Source organism: Phragmites australis, chromosome 2 (genome assembly GCF_958298935.1).
Source record: "Phragmites australis chromosome 2, lpPhrAust1.1, whole genome shotgun sequence".
Classification (NCBI taxonomy): domain Eukaryota; kingdom Viridiplantae; phylum Streptophyta; class Magnoliopsida; order Poales; family Poaceae; genus Phragmites; species Phragmites australis.
The window spans coordinates 25,343,230-25,369,254 of record NC_084922.1 but is presented as its reverse complement, the minus strand read 5'-3'; the positions used below and the strand labels follow the sequence as shown (position 1 = coordinate 25,369,254).

The following is a 26,025-nucleotide window of genomic DNA, read 5'->3' as shown; positions in this document are numbered from 1 at the left end:
CTGGTCCCGACTCCCGAGTAGCATGAACAGCAGCATTTAGCTATCTTTTTTCCACGTTAGTATTTGAATATCTATGTTTCTGCTGTTTTGTCCTATTCAGGATAGTCAGAATGAATTTTCTTTTTTTCTTTTTTTTATAGAAGCAGGACTTTTGCTTAAGAGAGAAACGCATTCAGCTTGTGTTGGGAGTCAACCTTGCTTCTCTTGCACAACTTATAATGGTACTCTGCTGGAGATGAATAAGAACTTTACTGTTAAAAGTACTACAGTTTAACAAAAACAAATTAACATTTTTCCTTAAGACTACAGATTCAAGCGGCCCCTTCATAAACTTGTATACGAAATTCTGCACCAAATAGCAGGAGAAAGCGACAAATTAGGTACTCAATTTCTCAGAGACGAGGATTTCACCTGATCGACACGTGAATGAACTTATCCAGTTCCCATGACGCGGAACAGACATGTTCAGGTGCACAGGTCTCTCAGATCTTGATTTCAAGTCAGTAGCTTTCAGGAGTGACAGGGATACCCGCGTACTAACCGGCCATTATTCTAGATAACAAACCACAACTCAACTGCGTCTCACATTCTTGGTAATAAAATAAACCGACAATTACATCTTAACCACTCCTTCCACAGAAACACAAAGACATATCACAAAAGGCAGATTTACTGACAGTAATTCGATCCACAGGATAGGGCATCATCATATGAGAAATTGAAGAAACTGACTGATACAGAGTCACAGTCATTTGGTCATGTGACAGCAGTCAAGCAGGAGTAGAGGGACATAACTCACATGTCTGCTTGCATAGCAAGCTGGAAGTGATACAACAGCATGTGAGCCCTCTCTGTGATCATGTGAATTCATGGTTAAAAAAAAAAGTGATCATGTGAATGTAATTCTGAATTGATGCAACAGCAGCTGAGATTTTGACAGCAGGTAGGCACAGGACAGGCCGAGCTGCTTTTGAGACAAAGCAACAGCCATACGATCCAGCTCATATCTGGGGCCTTCAGAATCTGCCCTGGTGTCCCGCGGTCTCCAGCTACTTCACAAGTAATTCTGAACCAAAGGGATAGCAGATCACCAGTACCGTATGCATGTAAGATTGTAAGTTCAAACCATGCACTGCACCAGGCTAACATTGGTCTCCAGTGAAGGACCAATAAGTCTGCCACACATGTGCTCGAAATCATGATGATACAAGACTAATTGCAATCGCAATAGCTGCCATGATCACGTGGCAAAGCTTTTGCATGGATGTATCTGGATTCCCTGGCACCTTTGAGCAAGGCAGAAGCTTGATAGCTAAGCAGCTGGAGAAATCATCCCGTGTACAACATCTTTCAACGGGTAGCTCAACAGCCAGAAATGTGCTGAACCAACATGACAGGAGAGGTGCCTCAAAAAACAGTCGTTGTTAAAAACTGAATAATGACACATCAAGTACCATTGTGTTACCTAAAAAAATTGGAGTTCAACTTTTCCATGACAACAAAACAAAGGAATCACGCCAGTCTTCCGTGCCAAAGCTGTGGAAAAATTTCGTCATTCAATCAATAGTGATAAGAAATAGTTCACAAGGAACTAACTGAAGAAGCCCTGTTGTTGGTTATAGTATAGAACCCCAGTCCTTACAAACCTTCAACTTCTATAACCACCACGAATATATCGTGGCAAAATATAATGGTCAAAATTGCTCGATAGAGACCATGAAAAGTTTTCTTTCTTAAAGAACAAACAGCATCAATAAATTTGACCAGAGGAATTATGCACAAGTCAATATAATGAATATCAACCATAATGTAGGCAAGAATGTGGGAATAGTTGAGGAGTCATAAATTAATATTATGCGCAAATTCAAATGAACTGCATGAGGGGACTAGTATACAGTCTACATGTTAACTGAGAAATGACTTGCAAAGTGCAGTTCATTACAATTACATGTCGAAGTTAGTTCATGGAGGTATACATAACAGTCACATGTCAAAGTTTACACAAATACTTCAAGGAGGCATTCGTCATACCAGTAAGCTTACATCCAGTGTAAGAACTGACTTGCTCCATGTAACTACCATGTGGGTTAAACAGAAGTTCACTCAGTACATAATAGTCATTCTTCATAGACCCATAGTAAATCTTTGCCATCTTCTGCAAAATAAGTCCTAAGTCAACTTTATTGGTAATTAAACATTGGTATACATTTGCCTACATTATTATACTCCTGCTGGCCTAGCAAAAAGCCAAAAACAGCAAACCAACTTGCAATATGCAGCTGTGGTAAAGAAACCGGTGGCATGTTCAAGGGATTAATTCAATCCATGTCATGCAACTGGCAAGATTTTGTATTGGCTTACTATAGCACACAAACATAAGTGTAAAATACAGCTATCAAAAGGCAGAATAGTACATTCATATTTTCCTCTAACTGCCGGCACCAAACAAGAACTCCTGCAAAATCCTAGAGGCTTCTAAGACTTCACGCTGAGTATGTATTAATCCAGGTGTTGCAGTAGAATCAATAGGTAAACTAGCTTTCTTTGGGTCTGAACATGGATGCATAGTAGCTTCTTTTGTTGAATTCTTCTCATCTAGCAGTGGAACTGGTTTTTCTGTTTGATGTCCTCCAAGGTACTGATGTTGACTGCCATTTGCATTCCTATGCTTCTCAATGGACAACGCATCCTGATGCAGACTGCTCGAATTTGATCCACCTTTACCGAAGGGAAGAAACTGCACACCCTTCGGAATACGAGTAGAAACTTTTTGAGAATTGATTGAGATGCCAGCCAGGTTTTTAAGGATGGAATACTGTTGTTTGGTGGGAGCAGAGATCACAGGTTCACCAACTGTTGTGGTTTTCTGGTTACTTGTATGCTCTCTCAGGTTTGTTTTTTCAAATGCCAACGAGGCATCAGATTCCTTTGCATCTTGTGTGGAAGTACTTTCTGTAGTTAGCATCTGATAAAGAATGAAATTTGTTTACATTATTTAGCAGTTGTTAAATTTTACCAGGCTATTACACTTAAATAAGTAAAATGACAGAAAAAAATTAGGTCAATTGCGTACCACATGAGAAAATTTGCATTTATCACCTCTGAAGCACATGCCATTTTTAAAGTTATGGCAGCAGTGTTTTGACAACTCATGATCATATGGACAATCATCTCCTTTCAAACAAGAACCACGCGCAAAATGTGAGCAGGCCTGTAAGAAAGATAAACACATTACAAACATGGCATACATCAAAACTAAGAAGTAAGAGGAAATTCGAATGCACTTCGACAAAGTTAAGGTTAGGGACTTAGGGTACAGTACAGGCCCTTAGAACTATATACATTCGATATCATGTGAGCACACATCATTTTGTGCAAAACCTTTATTTTAAGAACCAATAAGGATATTTTGTTTTAGCATCTTGCTCAAATTAGAAATGGAGTGTTACTGAAATATAGAGTATGCATAGGTGTGCATGAAATGTGCCCATGTATTTTTGAGTGGGTGGTATCCTATTCCTAGATATAAAGCAGAATTAGGACAGTAACTCAATACGGATTGAGGAATGACTTTGGAAAATAGGTTTACATTGGAGGATATACACCTATACAGAAACACATATAACAGTGTAATTATAGTACATAAGAAATACTACAAGCATATGATATGATTTGATAACACAGATACCTTAGATTTTGTTGAAGGCGTAAAATCATGGGAGAACTTGCAACTATTGCCCTGCAAAAGGAAAAAGAGAATTAGATTCTGTTACTAACTATCAACAGCAAATTTAGTTAATATATCTTTGTTATTTAAAAAATTATACACTGAGTATGAAATGGACAATTTCACATCAAACAACTCAAATTTACATCTTTTGCATTCGATACGACCTAACCATGATATCTAGCAATCAGGATTTTGTGATGATGGCTACATAGCAACACAAGGAAACGACATATGTGTGTGGTTTACAACACCATAGATGAACTTTCAGCCTAAAATAAAGCAGAAATAAAAAAAAATGAAGGAGCACTAGATACAAACGCCATCTGCTTCAAGTGAATAGATAAGGAAATAAGTTAGGTTGGACAAATAAAACTCACCTGCTGGCACTTCCCATGGTCGTAGAAGTGGCATTTTTTCACTGCCTTCAGCTTTATAACAGGTCGAAGTATCAGTTTGTTGACTCCTTCAGCTATCCGTTGCTGTGCTCTATTAATTCTTTTCCTTTTCTGCAAGTCAATTGTCAATAACATTAGAAAGAAAGTTTCATACTCTAGAAGACAGTTCAATAGAATAGGGGTTGGAAATCAAATGGTGTTGAGACCATAACATACCGTCTTCTGAGCCTTTCTCTCTTCTGTCACATGGCGTTTTCTCTTCTTCCCGGGGTTGGGAGCCTGTAATAGATGGAAGGGTAGATATTGAAAATAGGTATATCCAGCCAGAAAATATCAACAGAGAAGAATAGATGGTAATCATGGCATGAAGATGATCATACTGTGGCATGAAGTGAGTTTTGTGCGCTCCTTAAAGAGTGTACATGTTGTATCCTTATAGGTGTGGAATTTTGAAGCTAGACATGTATGATTTGTAAAAAATAAGCCACTAAATTCAGTTAAAACAAGACATCACATGAAACGTTGAATGTCACTAGGTAAACGAACTGGAAAATACATTATTAGACAGATGAAGCAACAAACATGTAATGTTTGCAACCAATATCGGTTAATAAAAAAGAGTGATGAATTCAATACCTCATCGTCAGGCAGTGGTGTCTCATTCCAATCCACAACTTCATCATAACTGACAGCTTGAGCCCTGGTAACACAAATTTGCGCATCATCCCTGACATTAGCATCTTTGTTCACTATAAGATCACCATTTCCTTTAATTTCAGGTGTCAAATGCAAATTCCCACACCGCAAATCATGATCACAAGATTTATTCACCCCTGAGCCTCTGCTAACGGAACACCCTTCCAATTTCTCATCATCTCCAAGCTCCAAATCTCCAAATTCTTGTGAATCCAAATCCTTCAGCTCACCCTCAATCTCTCCTTCTTCGAAACCACCACCATCTATCTTCTTGCGATCAGAATTGCTCACAAGTCTGCCGTCTTCAATCCCACTTTCCGATTGTTTCAACTCCTCAGATGCTTTGCTATTCTGCAGCTCGCCCCCGGAAACCGCACAAGTCTGTGCTGGCATCGCACCAGCATCATCATCATCAATCATCACTGTAAAGTTGGTCATCATCGCGTCAAGCAGCAGCTGTCCATCGGTATTAACCACTGCCCCTTCTACCGATTCATCAAACTCTCCCTCCAAGCAAGCCTTCACCGACTTCAGAGCCTCATCTTCCACCACCGGTCCAGCTCCAACCCCCGACTCCTCACCCCCGGCACCAGTCTTACCGCAGGTGCTTTCTACAACAACTGCCTCGTCCACATCCTCCAGCGAGCCCTGCGGAGCCTCAGCCTCACCCGGGTCTCCGGTAGGATTCGCCGCGGCGGGTTCATCCCTCGCTGGCGAGACGGTCTCGTGACGCGAAGAGCTTCCCGCAGCCGCCGCCTCCTTTTCCACATCCTTCCGCCGATCAACATCGGCGTCCTTAGGCGCCCGCGGGGGATCGCCGGACTCCACGCCGGTAGGGTTCGCGGCGGCGGGCTCGGGCGTCGCGGGGACCTCGCGACGCGACGGGTGGAGGTGCAAGCAATGGGAGAAGAGGCGGGAGAGCGTGCGGTAGGAGGCGCTGTCGAGGTGTGACCGCCGGCGAGTGAGCACGGCGGCGAGGGGAGCGGGGGATGGCGCCACGGGCGGCGGCGCGAGGGCGTCCTCCATGGTGAAGCGGACTGGGTGGGCAGCGGCTAGGGTTTAGGGTCTGAGCCGACGGCTCGACGAGGAGAGAGGGGTAAAACCCATCGGCCATCGCAATGGGAAGCAAATTCCTATTGGGATTTGGGAGTGCAAATTCCTATGCGGCTAGGGTTTAGAATTTGCTTCCATCGCAATGGGAGGCGGCAAATTGGAGTGCTTGAGACGGAATATAGTGGTGGCGCTGCTCCATAAGCTATTGGGCCTAGTGGTCATGTAGTCCATGGGCCAGATTATTCACGTTCCCGTCCGCTAAAAAAAAGATTATTCAGTCTCTGCCGGCTTCTTGCTTTCTAAATTCGATAATATTTTTACGAAATCATAATTTCACTTAATTAAAAAGGTTACCCAACTAATCCACATCCACCCGTTCCGAGGTCACGATAGAATGCCATATTTGCAACGTCACGTGACTGAGATTTTGCTTATGTCCTCGCCATATTTGCAACTGCAAAAACTCGTCCTTGGAATCGTAAAATATTATTATTATTACTGTTACAAACCTACTTGTTACCGTAAAAACCACCCATAGTTTTTTAAGGTTATGTGTGGTTTTTACGGTCACATATCCATGACAGAAAAAAAAAGGATTTTATGGTTTTAGGGATAGGTTTTTGCTGTCAAAATATGATCGAGACATACGCAAAATCTTAGGCCACGGAGAACTAGCAAATCTGATCTAACATTCAGTTGAAGCTAAATTCTCCAGGTTTGTATCTCTCAATTCGTTCTTCAAATGCTTTTTGTAGTTTGATTTTTGTGTTGATCAACACAGGCTTCAAAATGCCCGTTCTATTCCGAGGCTTAAAAATGCCCGTTTTCTACTTAGCAATACGCCATTTGATGAAAGATCGAACCGGTTTCATGTCCTACAGAGCAGTTCTTTCCTCGGCTGCATTGAACAAACAATAGAACAACAACACGATACTGCGCTGCATCGAGCAAAAAAGTTTTTTTTTAAAAAAACACAAACTTTTTACAAACCTCTGGTTTCCAGTGCCAGAGAGTGCTGCATTGCTGCTATATATGTTTGAGATGTCAACTGAATATCAGATGGCAGAATGCCAATATAAACAAGGGCACTATTCCACTCATATTTATACACCTCTAATGTTCCCAAACTGCATCGACTCCACTAGATATGAGCAGTCATCAACCCAACCACAAGGCCTTCCAGTGAACTCTTCGACGTCGAAGCCGGTTACGGCCTTGTCTTCTTGGTCCATTTCAGTGCCAGGTATCGCGTCCAGCTCTTCCCATACATCATCGCAGATCTTGTCTATGCTCTGATCATTCCACTCGGGCATGGGCTCGTGTTTCGCGGCTGTGCCACCATCGCTGCTCCCTGAAGAAACGCCAGCCTCCGTCGCAAACGCAGCCTCCATACCATTCTTAAGTGGCACATCAACGTGCTGCTCTTCATTTTCCATAAGCCGCTGCCTTTTTGCAATGCCACTGCCACATAGCTCTTTCTTCTTTGCATAGTTGAGCAAGACCTGTTGCACAAAAACTGGGTTCCTGAGTACCTTTGCGAAGAAGGTGATGGTCTGCTGCTGGTTCCTTTCATTGTTTAGGATCCTCTCCTCCAAGGCAATGAGCTGAGATTTACAGCTGTTGTACTGCTGCTTCCGCGTGACGACTTCAGCCCTGAGAGCTGCACGGTCTCTCTTCAAACTCTCCACCTCACCGTAATCCTCAGGCCGTCCGAAACAAACACTTGCTCCGTTTCTTGGTTGTGCTTCCATCTGATGCTTGGAAGCACGCCGCCTCTTGATGTTTTTCAACAAATGCTTCTGGCCTGCTAAGAAGGATTCATTTGCAAACTCCCAACGATCTGGATTGACCTTTCGGAATCCCTGCATAGCAGCAACGCCGTAATTAACATTTAGATAAACGGTTACGGAATCAACCCCTCACTGCCGCAATTAACATTCAGCATTGGACCAGTCTGCCCAGGAACACAAAATGCTATTGAGAAATGATTAGGATACAATATTTTTCAAGCTTTTTCTCAAACATTTCTACTATGACCCCAAATCAGTGGATGCATATTTTGCAATATCTAACTGCGGTGAAAAATTAGATAGCATGAAAAAAATTAAAATGGAATTGCAATTTAGAACACAAATAAGCCAAAGAACCCAGAACACACTGCAATATGTAATTAGTTGTCAAAACAACAAATGAAGTATCCTGTAGCTCACGGAATCAGAAAGTTCAGGTACATAGAGAATAACGGAGCTCCACATCATGAAAAGGACAAAAAAAGAATAAAGTTTAGTTAGATCATGTTTGCATCACCTTTCGCTTTTTTACTGCTAAAATGTGGGACAGGTCATGAGATTTAGTCCTTTAGGGTTGTGGAATAAAATTTGATTACGACATACGACCTGCTTCGACACTTGTAGCGCCCAGAAGAAAGCACATTATCCACTATATTTTAGGGAACATATAACACAAGTATCTTAGATCGCAAAGTAAAGAAACTGGACATATGTGATACACAACATAGTGGATGAAGCATAGATGAAATCTAAACACATATTCATCACAAAGATTAAATCCCTCGTAAGAAACTGGATGAACACAACTAAGTGGCATCACTTACTCATTCCACAAGTACAGGAATAGCACCACCGAACATTTCGGTTGTATACTTTCAATTTTTATGATGACACTGAAATATACGACTCCCGATACCCAACAGCCCAAATTAGAGGAAAATTGATCAGACAACAACGGGTTGGCAGCTGAGGCGGATGCATCGCTAGGAACAATTTTCGCAAGGGAGACAAAGCATACGAGATAACTAAGCCGGTCGCCGCACGAGCACCGCTCACCGCACGAAGAAGACACTACCGAATCATACACCAAGCAATTCCAACGAACAGGTCCTGGTTGCAAGAGCAGGTACGTGCGTGTGGGTGGGTGGAGGAGATACGTACGTAGATGTTGAGCTGCCTGACGAAGGATGCGAAGTTGGCGTGCTTGAAGAAGCGCGGGAGGAGGCGGGCCGCGAGCGCCTGCGTGTCCCACACCACGAAGCTGTTCCCCTCGCCGCCGGGCGCCCACGACACCACCGCGTCTGTGGCCGCGTCCGCCACCATCTCGTACGTCTTTGCCACGAACGGCGCCGGCGGGGCCGCCTCGCCGAGCCCTTGCATCGGCCGCGGCACCACCGCCTCCGCCGCCCACGGCTCCCGCTTCACCACCGCCGGGCCCGGAGCCATTGCTTCGTCTCCGAGCGCTAGCCCGCCGCCGCTTGTGCTCTCCGTCCTGGGCTTGGAGCAAATTGGCCTGTGGGTGAGCGGGCAGGAGGAGAAGGAGGCCATCTGACTCCGCGGCGAGGTGAGGTGTTGCCGTGTTGGGGTTTCGAGGTTTTAGTCCATTTATAAACTGCTAACCGGCTAAGGCCTTTCTTAAGAACGAACGAAAAAATCAAAAGGGGAATCCTAAAACTCACCCCGCTGTTTCTTTAGCTGCCAGCACCCGATTCTTGGTGCTGTCACAATTTCTCCGTGATTTGTGCTCCACCTGTCCTTCTCCTTCTTTTTCCCGCGATAGGAATAGCTTCGTTGAGTAAGGATTTAGGGTTGGGTTACCATAGTGCTGGCCGCGGGAAGGCGGAGGGAACGTTGCTGGCCGCGGGAAGCTGAGGACCGCCGCTTCGATGGTACTAAGGCGGGGGTGGATTTGGTGGCAGAGAGCTATAGGAGACGAGAAAAGAGGGTGGAGCGGGGGGCAAAGGTGTGATGGAGAAAGTCACCGAAGTCGAGGAAAGGAGACGGTGGGGGCGAGTCGAAGGCTTGTGCATGTCGGTGAGCCATTGCCAGCATCAAAGGCGACGCTAGCGAGCAGCAGGCAGCGGTGGGGCTAGCGACAACGGTGCCGTGAATGAGGCATAGAGTCAGGGCACCGTTGGAGATTGGATCATAACAGTTAGGGTTGATATTGGGCGAAACCGATGGGCCATTTATCTGAAGATCTAACATCTCAAAATTTGGGTGTGTCTTGTGCCTGAAATGCCCGAGTGGGCTATAAACAGACCCCAAAAAGACTTTAATTGTGTGTAAAAATTCCTACAAAGCTATTTAAACATGCCTCTAAAATTTATGTAGGATGACTTTTTTGTGAGAGTTATAGATTACTAACTTGAGATCAGAAGGAGAAATTCCCTTATAGATAACATCATTTTTTCCCCACGCTCAATCTAAATAGTCATTCATGAAAAAATTCTGTTTTCAGACTTGCTTTCAGACTCACATCATTTTTTTTTTCAGTCTGTACAAAAAAAGGCCTTAGTTTGATATAGGTGGATTACGGTAGTCTTTATTTCTTGGAATCGCTTTTTGCATATTCTGATGTTTGGACTAATGTTTCATCATCTATATCTAAACTGAACCGTCACACACAAACTTTCTTTCATGGTCTATATGAGATTTGTACTGCTACATACAAACTTGTGCTAAGATTGCCACGCAGCAGATGAGGCCTGCATCAAAGAAATAAAAATGGGACCTAACCGCAACACGTGCGAGCTCACAATTCCAGCGCTCGCTGCCGACCGTATGAGCGTCGAAGTACATAAAGCCAAGGCACACACGATTGGTGAATGGGTTGCCCCCTTTCTGCGGCATAGTACATATCTCAGCCTCAAAGCCGCGGTGCGAGGAAAGAGCATGAGCATCCACGTACACGAGGCCGAAACCACGTTGCGCTAGTCAGGAGCGCCACCAAGCGCAGCCTGCCACCGCACCGCACCGAACAGGGCAAGCAAAGGCGACGCGTCCAGACACCATCATCACTCCGTCACAAAAGAAAATGCAAACAGGTCTATCTACTAACACCTACGTGTCCACGACCACCCAACAAGAACTGAAGAAACAAATGCAACACCGAATCTGACCCAAACAAGCATTTTCATCAGTCCCTTGCCTAGTTTATTTCCCGGGACATTTGTTTCACGAAAGGAAAATTCAATACATGGTCTCATCTGATGCTTCTGCTGGGGCTCGCCCTCAGCAGAGGGGCCAGTAACCATACAACGACTTTGAGATCCTAGGTGTTCATACAAAAAGCCATACAAATCTGCAGCGAAGAAGACGTCCAGAACTGTGATAGGATCTCGCTACACTGAAATTCTGTGCCTGCCTTTGGCGATTCTCCGGGCAATCACCTTGCGCCCACCCTTGGTCGATTTACTGTGGAGGCGAAATAACATGGATATCAGTGCCCTGAAACACAAACGCTAAAACAAAAACTGCATATAATGGCAGGCAAACTAACAGCCTTGTGTAATTGATAGGTGCGAACAGGTCAAAAGCAACATAAAGATGTAACATAAAAATGTACAGTAGAGCAGATAATTTAACTTGAGGTCCCATCATCTTTTGCATGAGGGAATACAAGCAAAATACTAGTACACGGTTGAACTGGATCAGGGATGATAGAGTGAGACCGTGTTAGAAATCCATGGGTTCTTTTCCGCTTGATGGTACTGGGCTGGTAAGTTCTTTTCGGGAGTAGCTGAAGGGGCTCATTAACAACAGGATCCTTGCCTGCAAATAGGAAAAGATAAGCAACAAATTAGCAAACATGGAAGGCAATCCATCTCAGAAAATAACCATTTGAACCTAGCTCCCAGAGACACGGGTCACAATCATATGCCAACAAATTGAATTAATAATTGATTCTAGTGTTCGCTCACAAGTAACAACTATGACATTATTTTGAGCACAATTGGCATCATGTAATTAAACTATGCAGAAATGCAGAAGGAAAATTCTGCATTTGATATTTCTAAGATACTTCCAACCAAAATTTAAGATTTAATTCTACATAAATCATATCTTCATGAGTTGTGATGTTTTCAAGTTCCATGCAATCTCAGTTCCAGCATAACAAGTACAGGAGTATCAATGCTTTCTAATGATCCACATGCTGTATCAAGTTTTGCATCCTGCTACTTGTTGATATTCAAGGTACCAAAGTAGGATTTAAGTCTACATAAATAATATCTTCATGAGTTGTGAAGTTCTCAAGCTCCACACAATGTCAATTTCAGTATGACAAGTATAAGTGTATTAATGATTTCAAATGATCCGCATACAACTGTGCAACTGTATCAAGCTTTGCATCCTACTACTTTTTGATATTCAAGGTACAAAATGGAATACAGGAAACTTTAACCAGTGCATGATGCATTACAAGCCATGCATGCTTCTATGCATAAGAGTTGTAATCAAATGACCAGAACTTTTTTTTCGAGAAAGAGGTTGCTCACCGCCTATCCACTTTATACGTAAACCAAATGACACAGATCTGGAAGCTCTGCTGCTTGTGAATCACATATACAAAGCACATGCGCTAAAATTTTATTTGTCTAGCACAAACTCATTAGTGGATCAGACACACCCACAATTTATCATCTCGGCATACAGACCATACAAAGCAGGGGGTATCGGCTCAAATCCTCAACCTACAATCAATTAACCAAACAAGTGCCAACGCCTAACACAAGTGATATTAGTCCATCACCATTCACCAATGGCATCACGATTCATGAGATTTCATAAAACAATCTTGCAGGAACGAACAAATGAAGCACGATACAATAAATCATGCCAATTCTTCCAACCCACAGGAACCCTAGGCTTATTTGTATCTAATCACATACCGTATAGCTGCATAGCACAGAGAACACACAGTTCAATAGAAACCAGGTGTGAGTACGAGTACTTTCATTCTAAGATCTCTATGCACAACGAATCTTACCGTTCCATTTCCCCCAGTTTCTACCACCGATCACAGCTCCAACTAAAAGACACAAGCACGGCCGCAATGGCTGCAGAGAACATTCTAGAAGGCTCCGGGGCTCATTTGAACTCGCACCGTATCATCAATATCGGAGTGACGGAGAGAAGGTGAGGGGGGAGGGGGCGGGGGAGCGTACCGTCATCGATGAAGAAGCGGAGCGAGGGGAGGCCGCAAGGGAATGAGATCTCGCCGGGGAGCGAGCTCAGCCTCGCGACCGCCTCCGCCTCGTACGCGTCCACCTTCGGCGCCGGCGGCGGGACGTGCGCCTGGAGCCTGGCGATCGGCAGGCCAGCGCGGAGCAGCAGCGAAGGAGACGTGGACGGGGACGGGAGGAGGCGGCCGAGGAGGGAGGATCCCGCCCGCGCCAGGGTCTTGGCCGCCGACGCCATCGCCGTGGTATTCGCCGAGCACCTTAAACCCTAGCCCCTTTTTTCTCTCTCTTCTCCCTTGCTCGCCTCCGAGCATGGTGTGAGTTTCGTTGGTGGCCCAAATGGGCCGCAAGATGTCACTTTAGGCCCAAATTAGTGAGCCCAAATAAGGCCTAGACTAGGCAATGTAAGGCCCAAATTGTGGTTACAGTTTTTCTTTCTTTCTTTTTTGCTGAAACAGAAATTCGTCACGAGGGTTGTTGTTGACCTGACGGAACTTCGTTTGGGCCAAGGTAATATTTGTGCAAGTAAAAGTACTGCTCCCTCCCTTCATCAGGTTTAATTTACCCTTTTTCAAACCGAGCGGTAACCGAAAATACGTGGTTATCGTAATAACTGCTCAAATTCAACTGAAATTCATACGAAATTTATTTGCTAAAATTTGAAATTTAGACAAAAAATATCAGATTCTCCGTTCGATAGCCGGTCGAATCGGATCGGTTACAGAGCAATTTTCTTGATTTATCGAGCGGTTTTCTCGAATTTTCCCCATTGTCGGTAACCGCTCTGTTTTCTCGATTTTTAGTGAAGCTAAAAAACCCAAAATTTAGTTTAATCTTGTAAAATTAATAACTAATTTATCTGAGCTTCAAATAAAGTGAAATTTTTTTGTTGGTTTCCTTGTAATATGATCTACATGGTAAACATATTTATATTCATAAAAAAAGTTGAAATTTTTCTGTGAGAAAATGTATTTGTTAAACTAATTTAAATGCATAGTTTACTCTTTGCTAATCCAAAAATCATGTAACTAATTTTCTTAGTCTTCTTACATTATCCTATGTCTTTTAAAAATACATAAACTTATGAATTAGTTATTGTAATATGCAAAATTGTGTAAATGTATTGCGACTAGATTAATTCATAATTGACCCATCACACCTCTAAAATTAGTGAAACCACTTTTATTAGTTTATTTATACTATTCTTTGTGTAAAAAAAATAATAGTAGACATGACAAAGTTAATTACAGTACTGTTTCTTAACATATTCACTTTATGCTTGTGAACTTTGTAAAAATTATGGAGAAATTAATAAAACTCTAAATGAAGTGAAATTAATTTTAAAGATCCTCTTAAGATACGCTCTACACAAGAAAAATATGTGTTTACATGCTAAACTTTTTCTTAATATAAGTTAATAACTGAGCCGCACGCTTCAACTTTTTTTTATTTTTTTCAAACTTACTCCTTATAGAATATGATGCAAATGATATTATTTTTGAATTTTTTTTCACAAAAGGTCTTAGAATTGTCTCTAGTTTTTTTAAGATTTTTTTTTATTTTTTAATTCAAATTCGGTTACTGTTTGGTTTCTGAAATTGGATCGGAGCGGTAAGTTCGGTAACCGTAAATTTCGACCTGTTACCATCATAAATTAAACCATGCCCTTCATAAATATTTATCTTTTGATCAGTGACAGATTTTAGTGAAGGCTAGACTAGGCTGTGGTCCCTAGCTTTTTTTGTAATATCTAGTATGCAGTAGCCAATTTAGCCCATACACTATTATTGGTCCTCCCTACTTCAGATAGGCTTCCTACGCTGGCATATGCTGTCTAAACATAAGCTAGCAAGTGTCGATGAGCTAGCTATCTTTTCCCAAATCAAAGTCCTTTTCAATGAGAAAAAAATAGTCATTGTTTTTGGCCCCCTCTGACATTTTCTTCGAGCTTTGCTTGATTAAGATTCAGTCAAACTTTTAAAATTTTAATCAGTAATAGTTTTTAAAATATTTAGTTTGGAAATATAAAAATTGCACATGTAGATTTATCTTGAAAATACTTTCATAATATTATATTTTTGCACATCGAAGATCATAAAAAGTCAAAAACATCATGTATTTTTTACCGGAGGGAGTACTCCCACCAATCTAAAAACCTGATGTTTTGGACAAGATCCAATTAAAAACATTGACTAACAATAGCCTTCAAAATATTTAGTTTGGAATCCTTAAAATCATATGTGTATAATTGTCTTGAAAAATACTTTCATAATATTACAAAATTATTAGATTTTATAAATACATCTTAATAGAAATAAGTAGTCAAAGTTATGCATGAGAGACCGTGTTTTATCCGAAACGTCTGGATAGTAGTATTTAGGTAATTTTGCTGATTAAACTTCAAAGTGGACACCTGTGTCTTACTTAATTCATCCATCATTTAGTGTTGGACCGGCCCCTCCTAATTTTATGACCAAGCTCCTAATTTTGCTGTGATGGAATCAAATGATAACCCAAGAAGCAAGCTGATGGATGAAAAGCTTCATCAGATGATTACGTTGGGAGATAGATTACCCTTCCTTGCACGGGCACGCCCTCGTAGCTGTTGTTACGTAGCAAAACAGTCGTGACTATCACCTCACATGCTCATCGTCTCATCCTTTTTAGTCACAAGAATACTATGTTCATGATCCTCAACTGGAGTATACGTCACATGCATGATGCAGGAACGTACGCAAAAAGGTTAATTTATCGCAAATTGCAGCGAGCGTCCTAATCATGTGTGGGTAGATTATTAGATGATCTAGCTCGGGATCAAGAGGTGATGCAAGCAGCTAGGCTCGTTCTTGCATCTCGGTCGTGAGTTCGTGGGGCCAAATGTTTTGTACGTCGCTGTCAATCTCATTGTCGATAAACAGATGCCCTCGATGACCCGCTAATACATCACAATCTGCTGATTCAATTCCTGAAAGAGCCGGTACAAACGTGTCCAGAGGCAGTCGACGGTTCGCCTTGACGACAGGCAGCAGCCAATGACTGCTGCAGGGAGAGCTACGCTAGCTGCTAATCTGCTATCCATGCTTCGATCATGAAACCATCCATCGACGTGGTCAAGCACTCTCGCTTGATAATTCCTTTCGCTGATGTGCTTCTTTATCATATTTCTAGCCTCTCGAAGATAAAAAAAGGCTTGTGTTTGAAACATCTTGGCAAATCTGAGCAGCATGATTAGTAGTTATATGACGTGCGCAGATTAAACAACAGAGACAGATAAATTAAAACTAACAGAAACATGGTTAATTATGTGTTCAGTCTGCATTGTGTTGTCCTGACGCAGGAAGCAAAAGGCAGCGTACAAGATTGGCCAAGGGGCCTCCTTATGTAACACTTCAGATCCAAATTTACAATTTGTGTTTAACTCTAATACGCATGCCATATGTTCACCTTTCTTTTGTGCGACGACCTCTCTCTAAGAAACATGATTGCGCTAGTTAAGTCAAACTCAAGATATGTCTACAGCCGTATCGGGAAGACAGAAACCAATAGTTTTGCTTTCATGTTGTTCAGTCAATAAAAAAATGAAATGTTCAGTTATCTAAGTTACAACAACCATAATAATATAAGAATCAGAGGCTAATGGTTGCGGATTGGGGTACCCGAGGCTTACTAATAGACCTGCTTAAATTGTGGCAGCGACTAATAGCTCCATAAAAAGGGGGGCTACGTTACACGCCCCTGAATACCCTTGCTCTCTCTTCCCCTCTTCTCTGCAACTCCTCACCATTTTCTGATCCTCTTAAGGAAGGTAGGTAAGGCATGCTTCGATGTTTCTTGCTATCTTTATCCTTTATGTTGGTATTTATATAGCCGTTTACTTGAATGGTGATATGGGTGCTCTTTATCAGTAGTCGATTGACATAGGTCGTTCTTGTTAGTCAGGAGTTAATTGACATAGGCTTATTCAGTTCACCGGTTAGATCTGCTGCTCCTATTGTTATCTAGTTGTCATCATGCTCTTTCTTATTAACTTGCAACGAGTTCCAGCTCATTTTGTTCCGATTTCTCTCTGATATATCTATAACAATAAGCTAATTAGTGTGCGACTTGAGGCTTAGGCAATAAGGATCATGTTTTAGGACGACCATGAATGGTTCACCATTTCTCTGCTAGTCCAAACAGCATGGATTAGAAGTACGTCGAAATTGCCGTGTTTGTTGTCATGGGCTAACTGTTGCGAAGCATGAACTGCATTATTTCTGCCTTCAGAAGAAGTTCCCAGCCATAAGAGATTGATAGCTGTAACAGATCAACGAATTTAGGATCCGTTAACAACGGTTAACATTTTGTATTAACTTATGAGAAATAGTTGAAGTTTTCACTTAGATTCCTTGAATCGTGTATTGTCGATTGCTTACATTTGTTATGATTGTTGCAGTGTAACAAGAGGAAGGAAACATGAACTTTTTTCAGAGGAAGAATTCGAAGAAAGTGAAGGACACTGACGGATCGCTGAAGAAGGATGGTAGCCGTGGGAAAAATGACCTTTTCGACCGTGCCAAGGGAGGACTTGATGCCCTTGCAGGAAGCCTCCAGTCAAAGAAGAACGGTTAGTCATTTCATTCATTTCTAGCCAAAATAGTGTTCATAAGAATGCATCCTGCTTCCAAAAATTGTTGTTATTCCTTGAGTTTTCCAGCCTCTCCAAGTAAGCCATGATATGAAGTAACTGGTAGCATGCCAACTTTCGATCAACACAAATCAGTATTGGTGATTTGGAACTTTGAACTTTATGATGGATCTACTTTTAAATTTCTGAACTTTGAATTTAGATGCTTTTTCTAGTTGATATATTGCCTTCATGATTTGATATGGACCTCAAATAGCTCACATTTTAACGGTACCTTCTTTGGTCAATGAGAAGAAAACAGAACGGCTGGTTCTGATCATTATATGTATCCTACAATCTGGCAACAAAAAGCAAAATCCTGATGCCCAGAAGCCAGAAAGTTTCAGAGTTAAAGAAAAATTCTGATGCCCAGAAGGTTCCAGAGTGAAAAGAAAAATTCTGATTCATCAAAGGTCTCAGTCTAATTTAATGAAATGAAGGATCGTGCCTTGCATATTACTTCCACTTAGCTGTCCTATGTTCTAATGAACAGGTGACCACGATGTATACTTTTATGTTTTAATATTTTCCTGCTCCCTGACCTTTGGAATCGATCTATAGATGCCGAAGCGGCGACCGAGAAGCTTCAAGGGGACGTGAAATCAGGCATTGAAACAATCTTTCACAAGGGCTCGGGCATTCTTGAGAAAGCCAAAGAAGAATTCGGAAGCCACTTAGAGGCCACCCGTTCAAAGGAACTAGGTGAGTTGCACTCATTCAGAGTGACTTCAAAGGAAGAAGGGTTGCAACTTTGCAAGATTTTATGAATCCTGCTTTGCATCCATTTGATGTGGTCCTAGATGTGTTCATTTTAGAGAAAATAGCAGTTCTGCACATCGGGTGTCGAAGTTCAACTTTTGCGTCAGTTGTTTTTTCACTCCAAATTAGATCATACGAATTATAAATTAGATCAACTGTTCAACTTAGGTGCAATCAGAGACATTCTGATGAGTTGGTTTGCTTCAGTAAACTGTAGCTATGCAGCTTATAAATTACAAATGGGAAAATGCGGCCTACCTTTGTCTGAACATACTTAGGGTGCGACAAATACTACTAGAGCATGGATGCATCTAGACTATGAAACAATATAAAACTTTCCTAATTAGGTGAGCTATCCGTTTCAGATATGACCCTTTTGAAAAAAATAAAAATACCTACGAGCCATGTAGCTAAGATAGCAAGGTTGATTTGATTTCAGTCATAGTCTTAGGGTAGATTGATTCAGATCATGATAATGAAATGAACCATGTCACATTAGCAATCACACAATTTGTAAAAAATATACCAAAATTTCTGAAATGATATCGAACATATTTTAACCGGTGTGGTAAACAAAGGAGCTATCAGGGTAGAGTAAATTTGGAAATTGGTAAAGGAACAAAATGACGTAATCATGTGATCGATATTTTGAAAACACTTGAATCTTAAGTCTTAACTACTTGAAGGGTTACCATTTTGAAGTTCAAGCTACCAAATTTTCTTTGCATTTAGTGAACATCGCATAGCTTTCATTAACTGAATCCTTATGCGGCCTACCTCGGTCAGATTAGGTCACCTGGCCTATAGGGTTGCTTAACTTTACTTCCAAGTAAAAGCAAACTTTATGCGCATAATCATTCTCTAGGATGCTGGCCATGTGTGATTGAAGTTGTACCTGACACCATTTTCCAGCTTGTTTTCCTCCACAATTGATCAAAAACTATTTTTTCTGACCAAAATACAACCCACGCCACCACACCACATCTCATTCTAAGAAACTTTCCATTTCTTTACCCTATCAGAGAGCATTGTGAGCTGAATACAGCAACCGCCTGAATTCTTTTTTCTTGTGAGACAGTTACAGCTCAAGCACCATGTTCCATTGTCCTCCTAGTGAGCCAGCATGTGCCAGATCGCTTGTCGACCTTAATACATGCCTACTATACAAATCAAACCCATTAAACCAACTCCATTTGTCCAGTCCAAAAAAAAATCATCTGTCAAACCAGAATCACAAAAATAATTCTAAAATCTAAATAACAAAGGATCCAACTGTTATGCGCTACATATTCCTTCTTGAACCAAGTATAACAAGTAGGCAAGTTTCTAAACAAAAAAAAAAGGTACCTTTATTGATACATATTATTTGATTGACCCAACTGAAGAAGTGACACTCTGTATAACACAAGTCGTGCAAGCCATAATGCAAGACCATCTTCGACCAATCACAATGAATGCCTGCAATTTGCCATTGTCCATTTAGCTGTCACTCTCCTGCACTGTCCTACCATGTACTCCATCACGCAGTTTGTGTATATATAATACATAAACCATTAGTCTAGATCAAAGGGTTCCATTAGAGCCATAAGACCAATTTGACATAAAAATAAAAAACTTCTGCCATTCAGTTTTCTTCGATTTAGCTTTCCCCATTTATTGCAAACTTCACCGTCCTCCAAATCTGTGGTTTTCAACTGGTAAATGTCTCTTCTTTTGCTGTAAGTTCGATTCAGCCGATGCATAAGATGGCAGGTTTTTGATCTTGCAAGCTTGTGCGCATCTCTTTCCTTGCTTTGTGTGCATGTTTTTTGTATGGGGATTTGACAATCTTGCCTACTGTTTAGAAGAATTCGAATCTTTCGTTTGAAGTCGATCGGTAGATGCATATTTCTTTCCCCTACTTTATCTAATTGGAGTTCGCTGGATAAAACAACTGGGGTTTTATCAGAAAAAAGGGAGAAAGTGTAAGTAGGTGGTGCCGCGGTGGATCTTGATCACTCCAATTTGTTGCCCCTTTGCTTGAATTCTGCTCCAGCCACCCCCAACTTCAGTTTTGTTTTATCTCTTGGTTGTTTACTTCGAAGACACTGTTGACAATCAATTGTTTGTGATGCCCCTAAATGAAAATGCTACAATGATCCTTTTTTATTTTTCTTTCTCTCTATACAATGATCCTTTTTTATTTTTCTTTCTCTCTATGAACTATTTTCATTTATCTGAGAAATGTTCATGTCGATTTCATAGAGCCAGGAAGTGAAGAACAAGGAAACAAGAAGGACATGGAAGCTTTCAGCGCAGTCATCGACAAGGTGAAGAGTAACCCAGAAGTGCTGGAAAAGGCCAAGGAAGAGGTCAAGAGCCTTGCTGAGGCTCTCCATCTGCGAAAACATGGTAGAACTTCTGATCTTGCCTCATTTCTAGGACTAGGAAAAGCATGTCTCTGACAACTACCCAGTTGCATTGATGATTTTGTTCACCCCCTGATTAGTCAGAGCCTGATCATTATGCATTTGCATCATCATTGCCTTGAACAGAATCCAAAGATAAAGAACCTAAGGCTGAAGAGAAGGCAAAGGAAGGCGAGATAGCACAGAAAGCCGATGAGAGCACCTCTGCCAAAAAGGCTGAAGACCTTAATGTGGTGGAGCAAGCTGTAGAAGAAATTCAGGCTGTCGTCGCATCGGTGCAGCAGCAGCAGCAGACAACGGCCACAGCTGAGACTGAAACTGAAACTCCAATTGAGACTGCTGCAACTGCTGAAACTTCAGCTGAAGGAGAGAAGCATGAAGAAACAAAACGAGAGGTAGAGAAAGATGACCCGAAGAAACGACTCGATTTCTTCGGATTCTTTGCCATGCTGTTTGAGAGGTTCTGCTCCCCTGCCAACAAGAAGAAAGATTAAGTGTGGCAAATCAGGTGTGGATTTCTCGTTTTGTGATCTTGGAAAGTACATGGAGTGCATGGTATTGTGGTGGTGTACAGTTTGCAGTTATATGTTCTATTCGAACAAATCTGTACTGGTTTTACTACCTTCTATGGTGATGGCTACGTTTTTCCTTGCTGTAATCCTTGTCACCCTTGGTGTGTTGATTTTATTTATGCAAACAATTGATTTATTTTAAGATCTTTCTGAGCCTCAAGAACTGTAATCATTTTAATCAAGATAATAATGTGAAGCATTGTTTTTTTGGAAAAGAAAGCTTTATTAACTCTTATTGTTACATCAAGCTGATACAATCGTGCAGTAATTTACTTCTGGCCTCAGCAGTGGAGCCTTATATAAACATGTAAGAACTATCTTTGCTAATTGTGAAGAAAAAAGTTGCTCAAACTGCTTAACTCAAGTAGCACTTACCATTTGTTAAGGTTGGTCATATGTGTAACCAAATTGAATGACCAGGTATCTATAGCTCAAGTATCATGCTGAAGAGGAGTTTATTTCAACTACATAAGGTGGGAGATGTGTAGTTTCAACCGGAAAAACAAAACTTTAACATATTACCAAATGAATGACACAAAAAAGTTCACAGGTGATTCTAGCAGACCAAAGAGAAAAATCAGATCAAATTAACGATTCTATTGATTAAAACCATCGAGGATTTGCCTTCATCTTTGCTGACCTCTGCTCCAAAAAAACATCATTCAGGCACGTTTGTTGTACAGGGAGAAAAGGTTCATAATAGAATGTCCAATTAGGGTATTAATCTATGTATAGTTAATGTAGGATAATCTCGGGTACAGTCATCGTATCTCAAGCTCACAAATTACAAGTAGCACAATGAATATAGATTTGAAGCCAGTTCTAGAGTAACTCAACCAAGTGTTGCAGACACAAATCAAACTCACCGACATACAATCATCTCCATCCTATGCAACATAGAGATAGGATTCATAACTATCACCCAGAACTACAATGCCACAGACTAGAGTTTCTTGAGTTCATTAGTCCAAACGCCAGAAAGGCCAACACTGCTTCATTTGCTACCACCTGATGGATGGGCTCTTTCTCGAGGAGGCACTCTTAGCAAGGTCTTCATCATGTCATATGTAGTGAAACCGATAGCTACTGAAGGGACAACCTGGAAAGTTTGTATTTGTTTGAGACAAAACTTGTTACTTTTGATACAGTTAAAAATGAGCATCCCTGATATAGCTTTATGTTAATATCTGGGATTTGGAAATAAGTGAAAGAAAACAAGGAGCAACCCAACATGAGTGCTTGCATAAAGAGACCAAGTAAATTTTCCCCTTGCACATTTGCAAACACTAATTATCGTTTATGAACTTTTCTTAAGCTTCTACATTTAAAATCTAGGCCTGGTTTATTACCTTGACATAGTTAAGGCTCAAACCAGCAAAGAGTTGTCTCCACCCTTGGCACCGAATGATGAGCATGAGACCCTGCAAAGTTCCTCTTATACAGAAGCCATCACTTGCATTTTGGGGCTGCTTGCTCTGAACCTGAAGATGGAGAAACTCATCCAGTCAGGAGCTAGTGATTAAACAGACAAACATGGCAGTAAAAATTACAGTTTTCAAATTGTCTATCACTGGAGTATAGTTATTGTACCTGCATTTGTCTCCGGACAACATCCAGTGGATAGGTAAGGGTTTGTCCAAATAGACCAGCTAACGCTCCACAGGAGAGCTTCAATATAACTGATTTCTTGTAATCTTCTGGAACTTGAGATTTCAGATCTTCATATATGTAAAATTTTAAGCCAGCGTATGGAAGGATACCAATCAGAGTCGGACCTGACATTTATTCAAAAGAATGCTGAAACCGTCTCTCATGCATTGCAATAGTATTGTCTAAACAAATAAACAAAGCTGACACCTTGTTTTGGACGACAAAGAGAAATAGAATTGAAGATGCCTATTCCTTCGACCTACCTCGCTGAACAGCATCTAGTTACGATATAAACAAAGCTGTGCAAGTGTGTAACATTAGCTGAAGTGGAAGTGTGGAAGAGATCTTATGTAATTATTTGCCAGACTCGCAGTGACCAACCATAAATGATACTATTTGAACCCATAGAAAAGGAAATGAGAGGATAAGACGGACCTACTCCGCGGTATAAAGATCGTGCACCTCCTTCCTTGTAAACAGTCTTGAAAACATCCTTTATACCACTATATGTTTGTTGTCGCCCAGAATTTCCCAAAGCACTGCTAGGTTGGCCCACGTTTGAAACCTTGGAGCAATCATTAAGAAATTAGTATAAACAGCCTTGAGCCAACCATTGCTAACAACAATAGATCAACACCCAACATAACTTAAACTACTAATACTGCTCAGGGAATTGTTCCAGCAATATTTCTATTGATGAAGACCCTTCACTAAAATCAAAGAAACAAAACAAAAAATGCATCAGAATGGAAATGCCGATACAAACCTGGTACGCCAGCTTGGTCCTCGCCAAGTCTAATGGGTACGTACACAAAACTGCAGTCCCACCAGCAGCAGAGCCAGCTAAAAGATCAACCACAGGCCCTGTACCTACTGATGGAGCAAAATTATTCAATATCCAGCACCTATACTGCTCGTACGTCATGTAATGCAATGCCGCATATGGAACAATCCGAAGCACGCTTGCACCATTCCCTCTGTGCAGAAAAAACAGTGCATCAAAATCAAAACACTTAATTTAACAGTAAAAAAGGCCTTAGGCATTTTTCCCACAGTACTCACTTGTAGAAGCCTCGAACTCCCTCATACCGCAACAGCTTCCTCAAGGACTGGAGGATCCCAAGGGACTGAAACCCTTCAGTTCTTGTCTACAGGGCGACGGCAAATATACAGCATCTGAGTTAGTAAACCAGCTAAATACCCATACAATCACCACAAATATCGAAATGGGGAGTATAAGCAGATTTGAACCTGCAATAAGATCTTGACCCTCTCCAGTGGCGCCACCGCAGTCTTTGCAAATGCACCAGCAGCGCCACCAGCGATAAGCTCCTTGGCATAGACTGGGAGCAAGTCCAATGCGGAAGCCTTCACTTGTGCAGCTGTTGAGGCCGAGGAGAAGGTGGATTCTTGTGAGGAACCCATCTCCCCAACCGGCCAGGACAATCAGAATGGGTAATAGGTGCGCTCCACACCACTACTAAAATTAACATCAAATCAAATGCAGAGCAGGGGATATCTTTGTACAAGGCGGAATCTCCCGAAGAATATGTCCCCACAATTCGTAAAACAAGTCCAAATCGTTGCTCTGCCTCCCACCACTTGCATTAACCCATAAACAGCAAACCTAGGATAAGCTGGAATCTTGCACAGTAATTGGGTGGCTAATCACCCGAGAAATGCAAAGCAAAATCGAATCTTTACCCTCCCGAGTCAAACTACTCAGGAGAAAAATCTACCATAAGCTGGATCCCCACGCAACACAACATTCACACCCCCAAGAACCAAGAACTACTGTACTCTCTTGCCAATACTTGCATCTACAGAGACCGAATGACGGACAAGGAGCGATCTTTCCACCAGACGAGCAACCTCTCGGATCGAACAAGAAGTCCCGGGTTCCTAAAGGGCCAGGCCACGGGCAGATCCCGCAGGCCGCCGAGCCGCTCGCGATCCCGATGGGGCGAAATCCCTAGCCCATCGGCCCGTTGCTATCTCCGGGGACGGGCGGCGAGAGCAGGCGCCTCCGGGCGGGGCGGCGCGGCGGCAAGATCGGAGAGAAGGCGGGTCGAGCCTGAGCAGCTCCCTCGCATCCACGGAAGGAACGAGGAAAAAAATACTCATGAAATGCGCGCGATTTGAGGGTTGGGGGGTCGGAAATTCGGAAGGAGTCGTCCAAGAAACGGCAGCGGTGGCGGGAGATTCGATCCGGCCGGACCCGGTGCCGATCGGGGAGAATCGCTCAAGTGTTTGTTCTCGTGGGGCGCGGGCGTGGTGGTCTCCAACTCGACGGAATGTTTCGGCTGCTTCGTGGAAGGGGAGGAGGGGTGGTAAGGTGAGCAAGGAGGGAGGTGACCGCTCCCACGTACAAAACGAGGGGCCGTACGATAATATCTGCGTGGTGTCGCAATACAGTACTATTGCTCCATCCGTTCACAAACAGCAAATGTTTTGTTTTTTTTTAAAAAACAAATTTTATATCTGCGTGGTGTCGAAATACAGTACTATTGCAGACATATTTTTTTAGAAAAATCAAATTTTATATATCTTAACTAATATTTAATTAATTATAAGTATGTCCAGTGGATAAAAATTATATAATTAGATTCAAAATTCAATATAGTTTTATATCTTACAAATTTTGTAGTTATAAATGATATATTTTGTGAAAAAATCTTAGTTAAAATTTAACTTTGAAGATCGAATTTTTAAAAAATAAATCTATTATTTCTAAATGAAAAGAGTACCGGCCTACCGTACTTGTCACCTAAGGAACTTTTCATGTTTCCGTTCTCTAGTAAAACTAATTTTGGTTAAAAACAGAATTAATTTTATTTTGACCCTCTCAAACTTGTTGGGGAAAAAAAAGAGAACTCTTACCTAGATACTATGTGGTGTGGTGGCCAGCTAGTAGAGACTTCGATTACCTGTATACTGGTACCACACACTTACCTAGATACTATGTGGTGTGTTTCGAGAAACGGATAGGCTGATGTGAACCATCTTTCGACCTCTTTAGAAATATGTATAGATTCCAGATTATGATTCATTGAGTGCATGATATTCAGTAGGATCCAAATATATGAATGCATGCAATCTTTACTAAATTTTTTTATGCTTTTA

General features: G+C 41.7%; 5 protein-coding genes across 10 annotated transcripts; 1 reads left to right on the top strand and 4 right to left on the bottom strand.

Moving 5' to 3' along the window:
• Window positions 1-693: 693 nt before the first annotated feature.
• Window positions 694-6,052, bottom strand: LOC133905034 (zinc finger CCCH domain-containing protein 7-like). 4 transcript variants are annotated; one of them, XR_009907548.1, is made up of 9 exons: window positions 4,762-6,052; window positions 4,342-4,404; window positions 4,108-4,236; window positions 3,689-3,739; window positions 3,074-3,211; window positions 2,415-2,965; window positions 2,032-2,155; window positions 1,466-1,536; window positions 694-1,380 (listed from the first exon to the last, which is right to left on the bottom strand). XR_009907548.1 is itself a non-coding variant. In XM_062346734.1 (7 exons), the coding sequence occupies exons 1-6, from the start codon at window positions 5,845-5,847 to the stop codon at window positions 2,429-2,431; spliced, it is 2,004 nt and encodes a 667-aa protein (XP_062202718.1). In that variant the 5' UTR covers window positions 5,848-6,052; the 3' UTR covers window positions 1,906-2,155; window positions 2,415-2,428. The 4 variants fall into 4 exon arrangements, 1 of the variants encoding a protein (XP_062202718.1); XR_009907549.1 differs by having other exon boundaries at window positions 2,044-2,155; XR_009907550.1 differs by lacking the exon at window positions 2,032-2,155.
• A 651-nt stretch (window positions 6,053-6,703) lies between these two features.
• Window positions 6,704-9,262, bottom strand: LOC133905025 (heat stress transcription factor A-6a-like). The gene is made up of 2 exons (XM_062346718.1): window positions 8,826-9,262; window positions 6,704-7,736 (listed from the first exon to the last, which is right to left on the bottom strand). Exons 1-2 carry the CDS (start codon window positions 9,210-9,212, stop codon window positions 6,978-6,980), a joined length of 1,146 nt encoding a protein of 381 aa, XP_062202702.1. The 5' UTR covers window positions 9,213-9,262; the 3' UTR covers window positions 6,704-6,977.
• A 1,520-nt stretch (window positions 9,263-10,782) lies between these two features.
• Window positions 10,783-13,161, bottom strand: LOC133905016 (large ribosomal subunit protein bL34m). Its single transcript, XM_062346706.1, has 3 exons — window positions 12,833-13,161; window positions 11,339-11,438; window positions 10,783-11,081 (listed from the first exon to the last, which is right to left on the bottom strand). The coding sequence occupies exons 1-3, from the start codon at window positions 13,083-13,085 to the stop codon at window positions 11,009-11,011; spliced, it is 426 nt and encodes a 141-aa protein (XP_062202690.1). The 5' UTR covers window positions 13,086-13,161; the 3' UTR covers window positions 10,783-11,008.
• A 3,334-nt stretch (window positions 13,162-16,495) lies between these two features.
• On the top strand, window positions 16,496-21,398 carry LOC133904998 (nucleolin 2-like). 3 transcript variants are annotated; one of them, XM_062346679.1, is made up of 5 exons: window positions 16,496-16,656; window positions 17,283-17,453; window positions 18,075-18,215; window positions 20,517-20,663; window positions 20,807-21,398. In XM_062346679.1, exons 2-5 carry the CDS (start codon window positions 17,303-17,305, stop codon window positions 21,172-21,174), a joined length of 807 nt encoding a protein of 268 aa, XP_062202663.1. In that variant the 5' UTR covers window positions 16,496-16,656; window positions 17,283-17,302; the 3' UTR covers window positions 21,175-21,398. The 3 variants fall into 3 exon arrangements, with proteins under 3 accessions (XP_062202663.1, XP_062202671.1, XP_062202679.1); XM_062346687.1 differs by having other exon boundaries at window positions 16,498-16,652; XM_062346695.1 differs by lacking the exon at window positions 16,496-16,656 and adding an exon at window positions 16,684-16,819.
• Window positions 21,399-21,945: 547 nt separating this feature from the next.
• Window positions 21,946-25,253, bottom strand: LOC133904989 (mitochondrial carrier protein CoAc1). The gene is made up of 7 exons (XM_062346667.1): window positions 24,154-25,253; window positions 23,965-24,050; window positions 23,669-23,879; window positions 23,338-23,467; window positions 22,843-23,027; window positions 22,602-22,733; window positions 21,946-22,351 (listed from the first exon to the last, which is right to left on the bottom strand). Exons 1-7 carry the CDS (start codon window positions 24,325-24,327, stop codon window positions 22,247-22,249), a joined length of 1,023 nt encoding a protein of 340 aa, XP_062202651.1. The 5' UTR covers window positions 24,328-25,253; the 3' UTR covers window positions 21,946-22,246.
• Between the last annotated feature and the right edge of the window lie 772 nt (window positions 25,254-26,025).

Bases quoted from the DNA above. Each gene is read 5' to 3' on its own strand.
- LOC133905016 (XM_062346706.1), bottom strand. From the start codon at position 13,085: ATGGCGTCGGCGGCCAAGACCCTGGCGCGGGCGGGATCCTCCCTCCTC. The intron at 11,439-12,832 runs GTACGCTCCCCC...TCCTATTTGCAG, and splicing joins CCGCTTCTTCATCGATGACG to GCAAGGATCCTGTTGTTAAT. The intron at 11,082-11,338 runs GTCTCACTCTAT...TCGCCTCCACAG, and splicing joins ACCCATGGATTTCTAACACG to TAAATCGACCAAGGGTGGGC.
- LOC133905034 (XM_062346734.1), bottom strand. From the start codon at position 5,847: ATGGAGGACGCCCTCGCGCCGCCGCCCGTGGCGCCATCCCCCGCTCCC. The intron at 3,740-4,107 runs GTGAGTTTTATT...TTCCTTTTGCAG, and splicing joins ACCATGGGAAGTGCCAGCAG to GGCAATAGTTGCAAGTTCTC. The intron at 3,212-3,688 runs GTATCTGTGTTA...TCTTTCTTACAG, and splicing joins CGCCTTCAACAAAATCTAAG to GCCTGCTCACATTTTGCGCG.
- LOC133904998 (XM_062346679.1), top strand. From the start codon at position 17,303: ATGAACTTTTTTCAGAGGAAGAATTCGAAGAAAGTGAAGGACACTGAC. The intron at 17,454-18,074 runs GTTAGTCATTTC...ATCGATCTATAG, and splicing joins CCTCCAGTCAAAGAAGAACG to ATGCCGAAGCGGCGACCGAG. The intron at 20,664-20,806 runs GTAGAACTTCTG...TGCCTTGAACAG, and splicing joins TCTCCATCTGCGAAAACATG to AATCCAAAGATAAAGAACCT.
- LOC133904989 (XM_062346667.1), bottom strand. From the start codon at position 24,327: ATGGGTTCCTCACAAGAATCCACCTTCTCCTCGGCCTCAACAGCTGCA. The intron at 24,051-24,153 runs GTTCAAATCTGC...GTCGCCCTGTAG, and splicing joins GGGTCAAGATCTTATTGCAG to ACAAGAACTGAAGGGTTTCA. The intron at 23,468-23,668 runs GTTTGTATCGGC...GATTGCTCCAAG, and splicing joins GGACCAAGCTGGCGTACCAG to GTTTCAAACGTGGGCCAACC.
- LOC133905025 (XM_062346718.1), bottom strand. From the start codon at position 9,212: ATGGCCTCCTTCTCCTCCTGCCCGCTCACCCACAGGCCAATTTGCTCC. The intron at 7,737-8,825 runs GTACGTATCTCC...GCTGCTATGCAG, and splicing joins TCAGGCAGCTCAACATCTAC to GGATTCCGAAAGGTCAATCC.